This window comes from Tripterygium wilfordii, chromosome 11, assembly GCF_013401445.1.
Source record: "Tripterygium wilfordii isolate XIE 37 chromosome 11, ASM1340144v1, whole genome shotgun sequence".
Lineage (NCBI taxonomy): Eukaryota > Viridiplantae > Streptophyta > Magnoliopsida > Celastrales > Celastraceae > Tripterygium > Tripterygium wilfordii.
In genome coordinates, this window is record NC_052242.1 from 10,181,498 (window position 1) to 10,198,338 (window position 16,841).

Here is a 16,841-nt window from a genome sequence, read left to right on the forward strand (position 1 = left end):
TTGATTTTCACATGTGTCAAGAGCTTAAAGTGCCATGTGTACTTTTCAAAAAAAATTCACAAAATTTCCACATATGCAATTATTAGTTAAAAAATATATTTTTTTTCACTTTTTAATGTTATATCACATTTTGACTAATCGAAACGATAAAAAATCTGTGGAATGACTCAGTAAATTAATGGCTAATTTGCAATGTTTGGAATGTAAGAGATTGAGTAGCCAAAAGTAATATCTACTAGCTAAATAGGCTAACACTATAGCTTATAAAACAAAAGGTAAAGTACATTTATGTTCCAATTTTATGGGATGTCTCCGAAGGAACAAGGTAAGGTACATATATTGCGTCTGTTTGGCAGTGAGTTCAGACACTGCAAAACGCACCTCATTGTGTTTTATATGGATGCGTTTGGGTCTGTTTGTGTTTGGGCATGTGGTAGCAGCAACCTCACCACACCTGAGTTGAATTTTTTACTAAAGCAGATCACAGCTGTGGCCAACAAAAAAGTGGAAGTTAAACGCACGCGGGACGCTAAACCTTCCGTCATATACGTTAATGAAATGTTAGAAAAGTCCTCTTAATTTTTTTATTATTACAACTCTACCCTCAACCCTATCATCTTCTCTTTTACCGGTTACAACAAGTCTAGCCGCTCCTCCACTGTTCTCTCCATGAAGCACGACATCCTGCTGTCAAATGGCATAATTGAGGTAGTTTCCAAAGAGTTTTTTCTTGTTTATTGGTATTTTTGTCCATCAATTCTTGATATCCGTTCTCTTAACATTTGTATGTGTTTTTTATCGACGAAAATAGCGTTGAAACGTGACATAGCTTCGTATCGAGTTCGTTTCAGCACATAAAGTAGCTGGATCTCTTTCAGAATAGCAGCAGAGGAGTAGTTGGGTGAGTGTTTGCTTTTCTACTCCGTTAGATATTTTGAATCTAGGTTTTTAAATTTTTCGGTTGATCTGTGTTCGATTTGGCTTCTTGTAACTATTTTTTACATGGGTAATGTTGTTGATAACCTATAATTTCATTTTCTCCTGTATCCGTTCTTTGATAATCATAGTGTATTTAGCTGAACTTGTTTGATCATATGCTGAACTATATGATGTACTGCTTACTTGGTTAATGGTGATTGCCTATTGGATTAGGCCTCGATGGTTGCTTATGAATCTTGTTCTATTCAATCTGCTTTAACGAGCATCATACATGCAGGAAACATATATACTTTGCATTATCTATATTGCATAAATTTAATGCGGTATACAAGGAACCTGTGTCCTTATACTTACCCTGCCAGGAAAGAGCTTTGCCTATTATGGTCTTGCACTTTGTTCTGTAGGTCTAAGTATGGGTTAATCCATTATACCATACACCATTTTGGCTGCAATGCTAGTGATTATATGCTACTATTTATCTTTGTCTTTAATTTATGCAATATTTTAGATTAGGTAAAAATGAGTCAACAAAGGAATGAGGTATGTGATGAAGCCCCCCAAATAGAGAAGGCAAATTAGGAGCAGGCTTTGACTGCCATTTTCCTAGAAATTTGTGTTGAACGAGTGAAGGCCGGTGATAGACCTAACACTCACTTTACTTGTGATGGGTGGAAGAAAATAATTTCTTCTTTCTTTGACAAGACTGGTAAGCTATACGACCAGCCACAATTCAAAAATAAATGGGACAACCTTAAGAAAGATTGGCGAGTTTGGGAGAAGTTAGTTATAGGGGAGACTGGTTTAGGATGGGATAACACACGTGAAACAGTGGTCGCTGACAATGAATGGTGGGATCGTAAAATTAAGGTAATCCAATTTAGTCTTTTTTAGTTATATTCTAATAACTAACTTTGTCTATATGTTTAATAAATTTCTTTCATTAATCGCAGCAAGACAGAAGGTGTGCAAAGTTTCGAAATCATGGGATTGAGAATCGAGAAGCACTTCAATTTCTGTTTGGGGGACAAGGAGCAACCGGGTTATATGCTCTTAATCCATCAGCAAATGAACCTGAAGTTCCAAATGCAGTACAACCTGGAAATGATGATGTCCATCTATCTGAACCAGATGATTCTAATGATCCAGAGTATGATGCAGCTGCTGATGTAGGTGAGGTTAATAGTAGTTCTACCCCTCCCGTGCGTGTAGGAAATCCAAGACGAAGGTCGAATGCACAAGGCAATCGAGGTAGACAGAAGAGGCGTGTTAATAATGTCAGAGCTGAGATTAGCCAATCATTTTCCTTACTTGCATCTGCGGTACAGAGTCGCACACAGTCCACAGCGCAATCTTGTCTACATGGTTGCATTGAGGATGTATGTTCTCGATTGGAGGAGATACCTGAGACAGCAAATGGTGGTCCTTTATTAGCTTTTGCCCTGAAATTGTTTGAAAATAAAGAACATCGAATTTACTTCAATGGGATCAATAGGTCGGAGTGGCAGGTCACTTGGTTGAAGACGAACTATGAAGAAGTTCATGGACCAGGATCTGCTGATCATCTTTAGGATTGTTGTTTGATGTTCTTGTTTTATTGCTATGTTATTGTTATCCTACTTTCATTATGAAACTGCTGAATGTTAGTTCTTATTTGTGTCATAACTACCACCTGTTACTCTAACATGATTGTATTATGGATATTTTATGTTTCAATTTTCTATGTTTAATGATTAAATGCTTGGATTTTCTGTGTTTAATGATTATATTTTTAATGATTCTTATGATTGGATATTTTATCCGTATGTTCCTAATGGGTAAATATATTCAGGTATGGATGATAATAGGAATGATAGCGATGATGAAGAGTTGGAGACAATTGCCATATTTGCAGGGTCAGTATTTTACTTCACCGAGTTTGATCCGTTGTTTCAAGAACATTGGCCATTTTGGTCATCCTCACTTACAGGCCACAAATACATTACCGATCTGATAAAGGGGAATCCTGCAAAAACCATGGCAATTTTGAGGATGCAAAAAGGTGTGTTTGTCGATTTATGCAACGTGTTAACGACAAAATATGGATTGGTTACTACACGTGAGCTTGGGGCGAAGGAGATAGTTGCAATCTTTGTTTATATTGTCGCACAAGGTGTTGGTAATAGAACAATGCAAGATCGTTTTCAACACTCTGGTGAAACGATTCATAGGCATTTTCACAGTGTACTAGAAAGCCTATATCGCATGTCGAAAGATATTATCAAGCCACGTGATCCCGAATTCAAAGATATTCCTAAGAAAATATATGACGATCAGAGGTATTGGCCATTCTTTAGAGATTGCATCGACGCCATTGATGGTACGCATATACCTGCAGTTATTCCACAGGACACACGAGTGCCATATATTGGAAGGAAAGGGGTGACTACTCAGAATGTGATGGCTGTTTGTGACTTCGATATGCTATTCACATTTGTATGAACGGGATGGGAAGGTTCTGCACATGATTCTCATATATTTCACGAGATACTTGGAAATGATAATAATAATTTCCCTCAGCCTCCTCAAGGTAAGTGATTCTCACTCTACTGTCATTGTAAAATTCATTAATTTTATATTTATTTTATTAGTTTAATCAACTTAAAATTTTATGTAGGTAAATATTATTTGGTCGATGCCGGTTATCCTAATCAACGGGGATATCTTGCACCATATAAAGGACAAATGTATCACCTTGAAGTTTTTCAAAATGGTCCGGAGCCTCAAGGTCCCTGTGAGGCATTCAACCGTGCTCATTCGTCTCTTAGGAGTGTTATTGAGCGGACTTTTGGGATTTTAAAAAAAAAGTGGTTGATCTTATCACGAATGCCATCATATTCGTTTGAAACTCAAGTGAAGATTGTAGTGGCTTGTATGACTCTACATAATTTCGTACGCTTGCACAAACTTGAGGATGAAGATTTTACTACGTACAATGACGAATCGGTCAACGTCAATGCTACTTATGGCTATGCAAATAAGGTCGACGTCGGGGTATTAGAAGATATTGAAATGATGACTTTACGAGATATGATTGCAGCAGGATTATTTGAAATATAAGTTTAATGTAATTAAAGACGATCTTTTCTTCAATATATAGAATATTAGACATAGTAAAATACAATAATGTTTAATTTATGTAACAATATATTTATTCCAATGTATAATTTAAACAACAAATTATCTCTCATCACACCTCAACGCAATTTGTAATTGTCAAACACAAAACTACATAATTACCTCACCTCAACACAGTTTTTTAATTGACGCGCCAAACACTTTTTTTCATCAGAACTCACAACACAACACCACAGTTTTAGAACTCACAGCACATCACCACAGCAGCTGAAAACCCAACACACGCCCAAACAGACCCATTAATAGGGCAGAATAACTTCCTTGGGCCTTAATCCAGGTAAAATCTCTAAAGAGAGCCCGGCCCATATACAAGAAGCGAAACCCTAATACTATAAATTCAAATGAGGTTACTTCTCGCACCCTCCCGACGAGAGCTGCTGCTGTCGCTGTATTCTTGCTTGTGCTCTCCTGTAGGGTTTTGGCAGATTCTCTCTCAACCATGGCGGACAAGGCAGTCACACTTCGTACCAGGAAGTTCATGACCAACCGCCTCCTTTCCAGGAAGCAATTCGTAAGCTCTCTCGACTCTCCTTTTCTTCTCTCTCTTTCTCTATTGTTTCTTTCTCAACATTATCCGTGACTCTGTAGTTAATACTGGTTGCACGTTTAATTTTGGTTTCCACTGGATCTCAGATCTTGTGTCAGATCAGATTATGAGAGCTTGAATTGAAAAATGTTTGTTGAATTTCTGTTGGCTGAACACATGCTATTGTTAATAAGTGAGAGGATTAGCCATCATGAGTTAATGTGTACATATGTCCTCTATCTTGTTTGCGACCAAAGATAGATTATTGCTTAGGATTACTGGCTTGGTGTTTGATCAATTAATGTGATCAGTAAAAAAGGTATGTTTAAGGGACTGCTCTTACATTAGCTACTAACAACAAGTTAACAGTTTGATGGATCATGTTATATAATCGATATTCACACATGGGGGCTTGATTTCTCCTCCGTATTATTATTTGACAAAACTAGTTCTGGTGTTTTGAATTTTATTTGTCTGTCGGCGTGCTTGTTACTTGGGTTTATGCTATGTCCACTTTTATATGATAATACTGAAGTCTGTTTGACTGAATTTGTTATTAAAACAAAAGTCTCCTCTTTGGCATAGGTCATTGATGTTCTTCATCCAGGCAGACCCAATGTTTCTAAGGTAATAACTTGTTGACACTGTTCAATTGATTCTCATAGTTCTTGCTTTATCCTTGAAAAAACTAAAGGAGGAGATTGAATTTCAAACTTTTTGTTTCCATATGTTGAGAATGAGTGATTTTTTATCTACATGTGAGTAATTAAGTGACTTTTTTAACTGCAGACAGAGCTCAAGGAAAAGCTGGCACAAATGTACGATGTGAAGAACTCCAATTCAATCTTTGTTTTTAAGTTCCGGACTCATTTTGGAGGTGGGAAGTCTACTGGTTATGGGTTAATTTATGATTCTGTGGAGAGCGCCAAGAAGTATGAGCCCAAGTACAGGCTGATCAGGGTAAATAAACTATTTATGGTTTGGGTGAATGAGTGTGGTTGAATTGATGCCAGCATATATGCATGGACATTAGTTTTATTATTGTTTCTTTTGGTTGTCTGTCATTCTGTTCAGGGCTTATTTGTTAGTAATATTTTAGGTGGTGTATTATTAAAACTTTGTATAGCTGCCAAGTTCAGTGAGTTGCAATTGGTCACTATGATGTGAATTTGACAGAGACTATGCCTATTTACTGCTTTAGTTCTGCATTTCTATGTATGAATGTGCTGGTATAATAATTATTCCTTTTTTGCTACATTCTTGATATTTTCTAAGGTATTGACTTCATTGGTTTTCTTCCACATATAGAGGTAGTTTTTATTCTCTCATGTTGGCATCTTATATTTTGTTGCACTTCATCTGTAATTATGGTTGAGGTTCTTATTTATGCTGTGAGTTTCCCCTTGAGCCAGTTAGGTTAAGGGTATACAGGTGGATTGATATTTAATGTTTTGATGAAATTAATTGAGCATTTTTAATGCTCTTCAAGGCCGTTAGAGAAAGTTAGAAAAGGTTCTGTTAAAAAAAAATTATGTTAGGAACCTGCTATAATGTTCTTGAAAACAAGTAATGAAATTTGTCTTGGTTTTTGTTTTCTCATGATAAATTTTGGTTTCAAGTTGAGCAGCTTTTGGTTTCTTTTACTCTCAAATTATAATTTTTTTCAAATTTATGATGACAGTTATTTGCCTCTGTTTCTCGTAATTGGTATTTGAGTTTTTTCAAGCTTCATTTGAAGCGGATGAATTGGTATTTTCATGTATTTTAGAGCCTTGATCTTTGTGAAATGTAGATAAATAAGTTACTAATATGGCATTGCACTGTGACTGCCAAAGTGATTTGTTTAACTCTAATGCACACTGCTCGATCTATGTGACTATGTATCTGTAATAATTTTAACTTTGAAGCTTTGCTAGGTGAAAAGGTTTTAAGATGAGGCTCAGTTTCTGCTCGATACTTGAAAATGTAACTTAGATTTAGTAATTTATGGTTGGAGAAGTCACATTACATTAGTGGTCAATGCATCCATTTAATGTGACGTTGCCCAGGTCATTGCCCAGATGAATTATTTACGGGGATGTTAAATAGTTTTTGTTTGTGGTTAGACTAATTTCATAACTGGTTTGGTGCAAGTAGTGAAAGTTTTATGTGACATGAACCTTGCGCTTATTCAAACAATTCTTTTGGCTATGTTGAACCTTGAAAGGAGGGCCATGATAATGGTTTGCTTATTCTTTTTTCTCTGGCCATGGCAGAATGGTCTTGACACCAAGGTAGAAAAGTCAAGGAAGCAGATGAAAGAGAGGAAGAACAGGGCGAAGAAGATTCGTGGAGTTAAGAAGGTAAGGCCCTTGATTTAAAGTGATTGCATTTGTCAACTTTCTACTTCTATATATGCTCGTAACAAAACACTGATATTTTATTATTTCTCCCTTTAATGTAGACCAAGGCCAGTGAAGCAGCCAAGGGTGGAAAGAAGAAATGAGCGTTTGCACCATATCTTAGAACCCATATGTTCCATGGCAACCTTCTTTTTAATTTTTATGTTTTTTTTGAGCTAGCTACTTTTGAATTAGAAGATATTGTTGTTTGTGTGGATTTGATGTTTACATATAACTTCTGATTTTACTGTTTTTTTTTTCGAGGAAGACAAATTTGAAACATTGAGTAGCAAGTAATACATGGTGTCAAATCTTCTCATGGTGCAGCTGTGTGGTTTATAGTGCTATGGTTCGACTGATCATGGATTTTATGGGTGATGAAATTTATTCAATATGGTCTTAAAACAGTATTGCTGTCTTTTTTTGTGGTCATTCTACGAATGAAATATTAATAACCATTTTCGTCCTATTATGTTGGGGTTATTAGTTTTCATTGTATTATGGGATGCGATAAAAGTATTTACATGTTTGAAGGAATGTGTAATTCTGTGTTGCATTATTTTGCAAAGGAGGAAGGCCTGACCATTATATTATTGCCAGCTTGTTTTTTAATATATTTATATATAATTTTCCATGTAAATCTGCTGCTCGGCTTAGGCATGGCAACACGGGGTGGGGGCCGATCATGGCTGCCCCGCCCCGCACATCCCTGCGCCTGCCTCGCCCCTCATTTTGGGGCAACATTTAACCCTTGTTCCCGTCCCGTTATAATCCACGGGCCTCTGCGGGTTCCCGTCTTGCATGGAAATCTTTGTGAATTTTTTTAGTGCTTCGTTTCAGATCAAGTATTTGCAGTAATCGCTTTGATCCAACACCTGTCTCATTGTCTATCTCGTAATCATTCGATTCCATTCCGTCCGAATTCGCTCCTACTCCTACTCCTATGTTTTTATCAAGAATAGAATTTGAGACCTTGCACATATATGCAGGGGTGTCAACTAACTGTGCCAAGTTCTAGGTTATCGGTTTGACCCAATCCAGTTTTTTTGACAATGTGACCTGATTGGTAACCCTATGAAGGGGTATACAATTATTAGGTCCCGGTTTTAGTCTTAACTAGTCGGGTTTTTTTGGATCGGGTTCCGTGCTACCCGATACCCGTAACAAGCCCAATGCAAACAAGCTCACTTGATGATTGACAAAGTGATTGATAAATTGACATTAAAAGAGGCAATATATATATATATATCCGTGTTATCCGATACCGGTAGCAAGCTCAATGCGAACAAGTTCACTTGATGATTGATAAATTGACATGGAAGTGCACGGCTGCACAACTTTAACTTGCAATCACTGGCAAATTGACATTAAAAGAGGTATTAAAAAAAAAAGAATGGCTCATGCTGCATAGCCATAACTTAACTTGCAAGTCTGGCATAGAATAATAAAGCCACAGAGGTGCAGAAAATTCACATGCATAATTGCATAGCATATTCAAACTTGTAATTATCGGTCCGGCAGTATAGCACATAGCCACATACTATTACTACATAAAAGCAAAGTGGCTAACAAAAATTTAAATTAAAAAAGCATAGTAATTAGTGGATTCTATCTATGATAATAGAAGTACATCTCTGCAGTTGCCATTTCAGAAAATTCTGGCAAATAGCATCTTCCACTCTGACCATAGCTTTGCAAGACACCATCATCAGAGAAGAGCACGTATAGAGAACAAACATAAGATCAGATGCTAATGTAATGTTCAGAACTTAGGTCGTATGGTTCAATGTATTGTGATAGTAATTGTAATCCATTTACAAGTAATCCAATTATGATAATGTCATTACAAGGTAACCCTATTAAGGTGTTTGGTTTATAAAATGGAAATGTTCTAATTTTTATTGTTTTCCAAAATTACCCTCTTATACATTTATATATATTAAAAACATTATTGAAAAAATCAAAAGCTAGTCCTAAAGCTTACCCAAGCCCAATCCCCGTCATGACCCTAGCCCGATCCCGAACCCCTGCATGACTCGGATCCGATCTCAGACTCCGGCATGATTCGGACCCTGACCTAATCCTGGCCTAACCTGGGCATGATCCCGATCCTCGACCTGACCCAAGCCTGATATCGAATCTCGAGCCTTACCATGGCCCGATCCCAAACCCTGACATGACCCGATCGCAGACCCAGGCTTGACCTAGGCCAGATCCCGAATCTCTGGCCTAAAAATGGTCGGATCTAGGACCTTGGCCGAAACCTAGCCTGATCTTGGAACCATGCTTGATCTCGAATCCCGGATCCTGGGCATGTTCCTGTATCCCGAATCTCAGGTCCAATCCTGAATCCCAACCCAGATCTCGATCTCGGATCACGGCCTTGATCCTGGATCCCGACCTCAATCATGGATCCCAGACACTACTAAACCTCGGTCTTGAAGCTTGGCCCAGGCCTGACCTAGGGCCGACCTGACCCTGAAGCCCGAGCCAGACTTTAATATGTAGGGATACAACTGTAAATAATTTATAATCATTGGGGATTGTTTTGTCCAATAAACAAATATTTGATTTTGTAATCACAATACTTAATTTTAGATGGTATTTGGAGTAGTTGCACCCCAGAGTTAACTAACCCTAAACCCTAACTAAGTACACCATTCTTCTTGGTCAGATCCCAGCCAACACTTCTTGGTGAGATCCCAGCCCCTCTTCTTTTTCACGCTGCTCCAAATTCCCAAACAAAATACTCCTCCATTTTGTCTAATTTTTTTTTTTAATTTTCTTTAATCTCAACCGTTGATGAGATCCAACGGTTGAAATTACAGGGTATAGATTACTAAATTTGAAAAAAATTAAACTTGAAGTGTACTCATAAACGTTATGTTTTTTTTGCTAAGGTTTATTTAGAATGGGGTGTGTTTAGTTAAGCAAGGGGTGCAAATAGTCCTCATCTTGGATTACGTATTTTTGTAGGGAACTTCATTACCAAGTAATTAGATTACACCACATTTTCAAATTAACGGATGTCAAACATTGTAATGTAATGTAAATACAATTACCATTACATTACATCGGGCTCTTTAGCTTATTCTTAAATGAACATACGATGAGATGCTAATGCTAAAGACATAACATCATATGCTAATGCTAATGTTAATGTTAAGAACTTAGCTTAATTCCTAAATGAACATAAGATCAGATGCTAATGCTAAAGACATAAGATCAGATGCTGATGCTAATGTTCAGAACTTAGCTTTATTCTTGAATGAACGTAACTTAGCTCCACAAACACAAGTCTGCAATCTGCAAATAGTAAACTGATTTGGTCTATTAAGTATTTCAAATTAATATATATATATGGTTTCTTAAGTATTAGCACAACTCTTCAAATCAACTTTAAAAATTACCCCACTTCTGAACAACAATCAGTAAATAAAGTCAGTCAAATTTTTTTTTTTTAAAAGAAGATATATCCAAAACTTACGCAGAAAAATATTGATTCATTACCCGCAGCACCATGTGCAAATTAAATGAATGGCTATACATAAGTCAGTTTAAAAGCCTGTTAAAGTCATTAAATATTGAATAGCAACCAAACATACCATCGATCCGTTTGATGCATCATATATTATAGTTTGACAATAAATAGTTTTTCTCAACCAAACAACAATTTTTTGTCTCAAAAACTAAGAAACTTTCTGGACAATATATTGTCCATTTTCAATTAATGGTCCAATATTGGATAATTTGTTACAATTTTCCTTTTTTTAACCATCATTTTACATTGAAGTGACTATAATACCCTCATTCGCTCTCCATCTTTTTATCCACATTTTTTAGTTTGAATTAATCAATAATTTAATTCTTTAAATAAAAATTATTTAAAATATATTTATTTTGTTTTAATTGATGATAATATATTTATTTTAATTTTTTATTAATTTTATAAATTATTTATCATTTATTTTATTATTTATTTAGATCTATTACGGCTTAAAAATTTTGACAGATTCCACGATTCTGGAAAGCCGTCTGTCACTCTCCCTATTTTCTTGGTTTCTTTTTCAGTTTCTTTTTGGTCATATCCATTATTCCAGTCTAGACCCAGACCAGACGCACTCTCTCTTTCTTTCTTTGTCAAATAATATATAAATTGTGAAAACTGGATAGTGGTTATATATCGACCACTCTCTCGTCTCCTCTCTCTCCCTCTCTATCCGGCGCAGCTCATCTCTCCGTGAATCCCATTATCGTCTCAGTATCTTCGATCGTTTCTCCGAATCATCTTCATGGAGGAAGCCAAGGGTAATTCTTTTACACTAGGATTTGCAGCTATGGATTTTATATTCTCTCTCGGTTTTTTTTTGTGTGTGGGTTTGTCTTTTTTTTTTTTCTTCGATGTTTCTTGGAATTTTGAATGGAAACCCTGTTCTGTTAATTCTGATGCCTTGGACGACAAGATCGTAGATATCATGTGTGAAATCAGGTCTGTAGGGCGCTAAAGATATATGTTTTTCCATCCTTTTAAGCAGCTGTGCAGGATAGAGACCAGAAGTTCTTGTCAAAAGCGGTAGAAGAAGCATACCAAGGAGTTGAAAATGGTGATGGCGGTCCATTTGGTGCAGTTGTTGTTCATAAGGATGAGGTTGTTGTGAGTTGTCACAACATGGTTCTGAAACACACAGATCCAACTGCACATGCAGAGGTTACAGCCATCAGAGAGGTTAGTTAGAACCTGTTTTGCATTATATATATGGTTGATATATGAGAGGGGAGATCCAATCCTGGTTCAAGTCCTAAGGTGTAACCTACCACTATTCCAAAAGCTCTTTGGTTTGTTTCTGCACTAAATTCTGACTTAGCCCTGCACAATCTGCAAGTATCAGAGTAAGAAGCTTTTGCTGATAATATGTCTTTTTACAGGCATGTAAGAAGCTCAATCAGATTGAGCTATCGGACTGTGAAATATATGCCTCCTGCGAGCCTTGTCCGATGTGTTTCGGTGCCATCCATCTTTCAAGAGTCAAGGTAAAATTCCAGAACTACACTAGGGACATTCTTTACGTCTGAGTTTCATTTCATCCTTTGCAGTTTGCATTGCTGATTTTTGTGTTGTTTTTGCTATTATTCCACAACAGAGGTTGGTCTATGGAGCGGAAGCTGAAGCAGCTATAGCTATTGGGTTCGATGATTTTATTTCTGATGCATTGAGAGGTACTGGGTTTTATTAGAAGGCTCAGTTGGAGATCAAAAAGGCCGATGGAAATGGTGCCATTATTGCTGACCAAGTGTTTGAGAAAACGAAGGAAAAATTTACCATGTACTAACTCCTATTGGATATTAATAAGGGAAATGATAAATGTGTGCCCAGTAATTAGATAAGGTTGAAAAATGTGTATTAAAATCTGAAAAGAATATGTATTTTAAGTTAAAAAATTAGGTGCGAGAGTGTTCATCACACATAACATGTGATATGCTGTAGTGAATCCTTAACGAGTATTCTTAGGACACACATTATCAATACCCAATTAATAATAATAATTTTACTTGGGATGACATCAAATAGACAGCATCTCTTCCTTGAAATGATTGACAATACAAGACAAAAAGGAATTGAAATTTATTATGTCTCATTTTCTATATATTGTTCTGCCTTCATGATTCTCTGTGTCCATGTTGACTTAATTTTATTTGGAGAAAAACAAAAAATTCGATAAAAATCGCTCTCTTTTTTTTTGTCAAAAATATTTTTTTAATTGATCTCATGCATGATTTGTAAAACTCCGAACTTTTCTATAGGGATACCATTGAACTCCTATAAAACTATTGGCTTTAAAAGAATGAACTAAGGAAAGTTAAGGGGTTAACTTGGGAATCCAAAAAAAAAACCTAAATACCTAAACCTACATGTATTTATACCACTCTTTCACCCTCTTTTATACAAAACCTAAATTCATCAAAATTTGCAGCCACATTGGCCTAGGCAATTTGACAACATCACTGACCCACCACTCTCACTTCCCCTTTCTATCTCTCTCTTGTTGAGAGTGACATAGGAATTCGTGACAAGAATTGAGATTTCAATAGGGTAAAGGATACATATGGTCCCTCATAGATGGGATGTGTAACGACTCAGTTCCTCATGTTTCAAACATAATGATTTTGTCACTGGTCTTTGTGACATGTAACACGATCAATTTTCATGTAAACAGAGGACAAGGACAATGGTGCTCGATATGGAAACTACATAGCGATCACATTTCTTCTATAAACATTTTCTAGCTCTCTCATGGCGGAGAGGTGTCGTCGAGAAATAAGTTTATGTTCACTACGTCATAGAGGACAATGGCGTGATCTCGACATGTGGGAGCTCTGACGGAGGATTGTGTGTGCGGGAGCTCCTTTCTTTCTTCCATGATAGTAGGTATGGACCTATCCTTATGGTTCCAGTATGAGTTTTGAGTTTCTCTTTGCGTTAGAAACTTTGCAGCGTTTGAGAATATAAGAAAGAGAGGAGAGAAACTAAATCAAACCCAAAAACCAAATCAAAGTGAGAAACTAAATCAAACCTAGAAACCAAATCAAACTCATAAACTAAATCAAACTCAGTCCCTCAACCACTGCACGAACATATCATGGTGTTTGATCGAGATGATGTAGAAGAAAGCGAGAATGGTTGACTAAAGTGTCATGTGTGTATGAGTATTTTCCAACAAAAATAAAATTCACAAAATTTTCACATATGCAATAATTAGTAAAAAAAAGTTTTTTTGACTTTTTGCTGCCATGTCAACGCATTGACTGACCGAACTAGTAGAAAACCTAATCGTGTTACACGTCACAAAGATTAGTGAATCGTTACGTGTGAAACGTGAGGGATTGAGTTGTTACACAGCCCATCCGTGAGGGACCAAATGTATCCTTTATTCCACATTGTATAAATAGAAAGAGAACACAGAGGAAAACGCTTTAAAACTATAAGGATCCTACTATCTCTTGAACAACATTTACATTAGTTGGGTTATCGAGTCATCGATAACCCGAAATTCTTTGAAAGAGTAACCCAGAACCCGACCCTAGTAATAAATTACAGAGTCAGGTTTGGTTCGGACCGATAAGAAAGCTTACGGGTTGGCCCGATAAGCACTGGGTCGGGCCGAGTTTGGATGGCTAGTGGACACCCCTAAAGAGCACTTGCAATGGTGTGGTTTTGATGGGGTATGGATAAAAATGAGGACAACAATGCAATTTTGTTGAGAATGACATGGGGAAGGGAACATGGGTGCACAAAAATCAATACAGAGTTCCATACACCAAAAATCACGCCATCAAATTTACATCATTGTACCAATATATTTTATTGCCTCAGGCACATCAACAAATCGCAAACGCATCCCCTAGTACATTTTGTTGGTTCCAACAAATTTACACCATTGTGGTTGCTCTAACAAAGAAGATTGGGTGAGTCTATTTTTTTATCCCTCCTTTTTCCTCTGTTCTTTCCACCGGCCTAATGGGGTCTTCTTATATTTGTTGTGTTAGAGACACCAAGGAATTGGGATTTCACAGAGTTATAATTTGTGTGAGAAGGGACTGTTGGAGAAACTGGTACCATGATTTAGGTTAGCTTCCTTATCTAGTTTCTCTCTCTATCAGAGCCTCCGCAATGGTTTTCCTAAATCACACTTGAAACCCCCTTTCTTGGTAAAGTTCAGCACTAAAGTCTCACAATGGGCCATTTTGCATACTTGAAAACATGTGGTGTTCCCTGGTAATTTTAGCAATACTTGAGTGAAGAAGTATGAGGTAGTTTATGTACAGTAAACTCAATATCCAATCAATACATGCCACCTGCCATTTTTTTTGACAAACCTACCACAATATCCTTCTTTGCTTCCGTCTCCTATCCTTCTCTTCTGACAGTGTGCGAAGAAGAATACCATCTCCCTTCGTCGATTCATCGGGCCGCTTCTTCTTCAAGTGAGTATCTTCCTCAATATCTTCTATTTCGTATCTACCTGTGAGTATAGTTCCTGTTTATTCTTCAATATTTGCACGAATTGCTTTTGCCCTAAATTGATCGACATTGATTTCCTTCTTTTGGGTGAGATTTAAATTGGTCCGCATTGATTTCCTTCTTTTGGGTGAGATTTAGGTAGTAACCACATTACCCCTCTTATGCAATCGATCGTTGGTCAGATTCCAAGGTTCTGTTTGATGGTGTTTTCTCTTAGATATATTCGATCTATATCAACATCATGCTCAATCCAGTGTGTTTTTAAAATGGTTTTTCATATATTGATGCTTCATTGATTTTATTTTAATTCATATTATTTTCCATGTGCTATTGATTTCTGGAATCACCATTTAAATTAGTTCAATGTCATATGTTATTCTTGTGATTTGATTTTATGCTATTTATTGATTGCATTGCTGAAGCATCAGATACGAAATGGATCCCCCACCTCCCTCCCAACAGCATCTCCACTCTCAAGAAAATGATAGCGAAAATAACCCCCAAATGTCTTCTTCCAATCCTATCCAATGGCCAATTGAATTCCCTTTCACCTCGCCCTCAATGCATCCCACTCAAGCAACAACGTTTATACAATTCCGTCAACAACAATTTCTCACACAGCATAATCCTTTCAATAACTTCTTAGGGGGTGTTTCCAACACCGAATACCAACTAGTAGATCCTCATTCCACCTTATGCCCCAACACACATACTAATACAGTAGTTAACCATTCATACTCCGAAGCCCAACCCCCCTCAACTCAAAATACTTCACGTTCCACACAAGCTACAAACCGAAAATCCCCAAACTGGAAAATTAATGAGGATGTGGCACTATGTCAATCTTGGATTCATATTTTTTAGGACCCAATTGTGGGGAATGGTCAAGCTTATGATGCTTTCTGGTTATCCGTTTGGAAAGAATTCAAACAGCGTGTGCCTGGGACAGAACGTCCCCAACGGGCTTGTGAGAATAGATGGGCTTTGATTCAATGTGATGTAACGAAGTGGAGGGCTACGTAACGTGGGTGCATAGAAGTAGGGGCAGTGGGACTAACCCAAATGATGAGGTACTCTTCCATTCATTTAATGGTTACTCATATGTTGGATTGTTTTCTGGTAGTTGTGTTGGTTAAACTTAGTATATTGTATGTCAATGGATTGATACTAATAATAAACCAGTGATGTAGAATGGTGAAATTATGTAATATGTTTTCTGGATTTAAACTTACTGAGTCATATGACAAAGGAAGTCAATTGTCTCTGTATCTTATAATTGCGGATATGATATTCAATTTCTCTTGTTAATCGTCTCTGTTTTTGATGATCACACCACAAGAATTTTCAATTCCCTTATTTGCTTAATTGTGAATAATATTGGGTATGAAGAGAAAGTACAATATATAGATTATTGTTATTGAAGTCTAGCCATTTTGTCAATTTTCAAATCCTTTACTTCAGAGTTTTATTTGTATTGAGTCTACTTTAGATTTCTTAAACTGACCCTAAAGTTAGTAATTGAGGACCACTTTGTGACTTTTAGGATTAAACATAGGGAGATGGTGCAATATGGAAACAGATTTTATATATAATATTTGTGAGGAACCATATCCTATTTCATATTTACATATATGAAAAGCCAAAACATATAAGCTTGATATTAGTGTCATTTTTGTAATCTCAAGCTGCAGAGTGGTTTGTTATATATATATGTATAGATTGAGGTTGGAGAGTTTGGCATCTTATCGCAATTGCATCTTATCTAAACCTTGTTCTGCAAAGTTGGAAGACAAAAGGGAGG

At 36.7% G+C, this 16,841-nt stretch overlaps 4 protein-coding genes across 4 annotated transcripts; all 4 read left to right on the top strand.

The window, feature by feature from the left end:
- Nucleotides 1–1,458: 1,458 nt before the first annotated feature.
- Nucleotides 1,459–2,507, top strand: LOC120008775 (L10-interacting MYB domain-containing protein-like). Its single transcript, XM_038859149.1, has 3 exons — nucleotides 1,459–1,479; nucleotides 1,570–1,806; nucleotides 1,890–2,507. Exons 1-3 carry the CDS (start codon nucleotides 1,459–1,461, stop codon nucleotides 2,505–2,507), a joined length of 876 nt encoding a protein of 291 aa, XP_038715077.1.
- Nucleotides 2,508–2,769: 262 nt separating this feature from the next.
- LOC120008776 lies at nucleotides 2,770–4,035 on the top strand. Its single transcript, XM_038859150.1, has 3 exons — nucleotides 2,770–3,385; nucleotides 3,431–3,505; nucleotides 3,593–4,035. The coding sequence occupies exons 1-3, from the start codon at nucleotides 2,770–2,772 to the stop codon at nucleotides 4,033–4,035; spliced, it is 1,134 nt and encodes a 377-aa protein (XP_038715078.1).
- Nucleotides 4,036–4,469: 434 nt separating this feature from the next.
- Nucleotides 4,470–7,427, top strand: LOC120008602 (40S ribosomal protein S24-1). The gene is made up of 5 exons (XM_038858978.1): nucleotides 4,470–4,624; nucleotides 5,225–5,266; nucleotides 5,429–5,599; nucleotides 6,895–6,981; nucleotides 7,083–7,427. Exons 1-5 carry the CDS (start codon nucleotides 4,553–4,555, stop codon nucleotides 7,122–7,124), a joined length of 414 nt encoding a protein of 137 aa, XP_038714906.1. The 5' UTR covers nucleotides 4,470–4,552; the 3' UTR covers nucleotides 7,125–7,427.
- A 3,798-nt stretch (nucleotides 7,428–11,225) lies between these two features.
- Nucleotides 11,226–12,562, top strand: LOC120009939 (guanosine deaminase-like). Its single transcript, XM_038860674.1, has 4 exons — nucleotides 11,226–11,328; nucleotides 11,556–11,746; nucleotides 11,947–12,051; nucleotides 12,162–12,562. The coding sequence occupies exons 1-4, from the start codon at nucleotides 11,313–11,315 to the stop codon at nucleotides 12,252–12,254; spliced, it is 405 nt and encodes a 134-aa protein (XP_038716602.1). The 5' UTR covers nucleotides 11,226–11,312; the 3' UTR covers nucleotides 12,255–12,562.
- Nucleotides 12,563–16,841: the final 4,279 nt, after the last annotated feature.

Bases quoted from the DNA above. Each gene is read 5' to 3' on its own strand.
- LOC120008775 (XM_038859149.1), top strand. From the start codon at position 1,459: ATGAGTCAACAAAGGAATGAG. The intron at 1,480-1,569 runs GTATGTGATGAA...GAACGAGTGAAG, and splicing joins TGAGTCAACAAAGGAATGAG to GCCGGTGATAGACCTAACAC. The intron at 1,807-1,889 runs GTAATCCAATTT...CATTAATCGCAG, and splicing joins GGTGGGATCGTAAAATTAAG to CAAGACAGAAGGTGTGCAAA.
- LOC120009939 (XM_038860674.1), top strand. The intron at 11,747-11,946 runs GTTAGTTAGAAC...GTCTTTTTACAG, and splicing joins AGGTTACAGCCATCAGAGAG to GCATGTAAGAAGCTCAATCA. The intron at 12,052-12,161 runs GTAAAATTCCAG...ATTCCACAACAG, and splicing joins TCCATCTTTCAAGAGTCAAG to AGGTTGGTCTATGGAGCGGA.
- LOC120008602 (XM_038858978.1), top strand. From the start codon at position 4,553: ATGGCGGACAAGGCAGTCACACTTCGTACCAGGAAGTTCATGACCAAC. The intron at 4,625-5,224 runs GTAAGCTCTCTC...TCTTTGGCATAG, and splicing joins TCCTTTCCAGGAAGCAATTC to GTCATTGATGTTCTTCATCC. The intron at 5,267-5,428 runs GTAATAACTTGT...TTTTAACTGCAG, and splicing joins GCAGACCCAATGTTTCTAAG to ACAGAGCTCAAGGAAAAGCT.
- LOC120008776 (XM_038859150.1), top strand. From the start codon at position 2,770: ATGGATGATAATAGGAATGATAGCGATGATGAAGAGTTGGAGACAATT. The intron at 3,386-3,430 runs GTGACTTCGATA...CGGGATGGGAAG, and splicing joins TCAGAATGTGATGGCTGTTT to GTTCTGCACATGATTCTCAT. The intron at 3,506-3,592 runs GTAAGTGATTCT...AATTTTATGTAG, and splicing joins TTTCCCTCAGCCTCCTCAAG to GTAAATATTATTTGGTCGAT.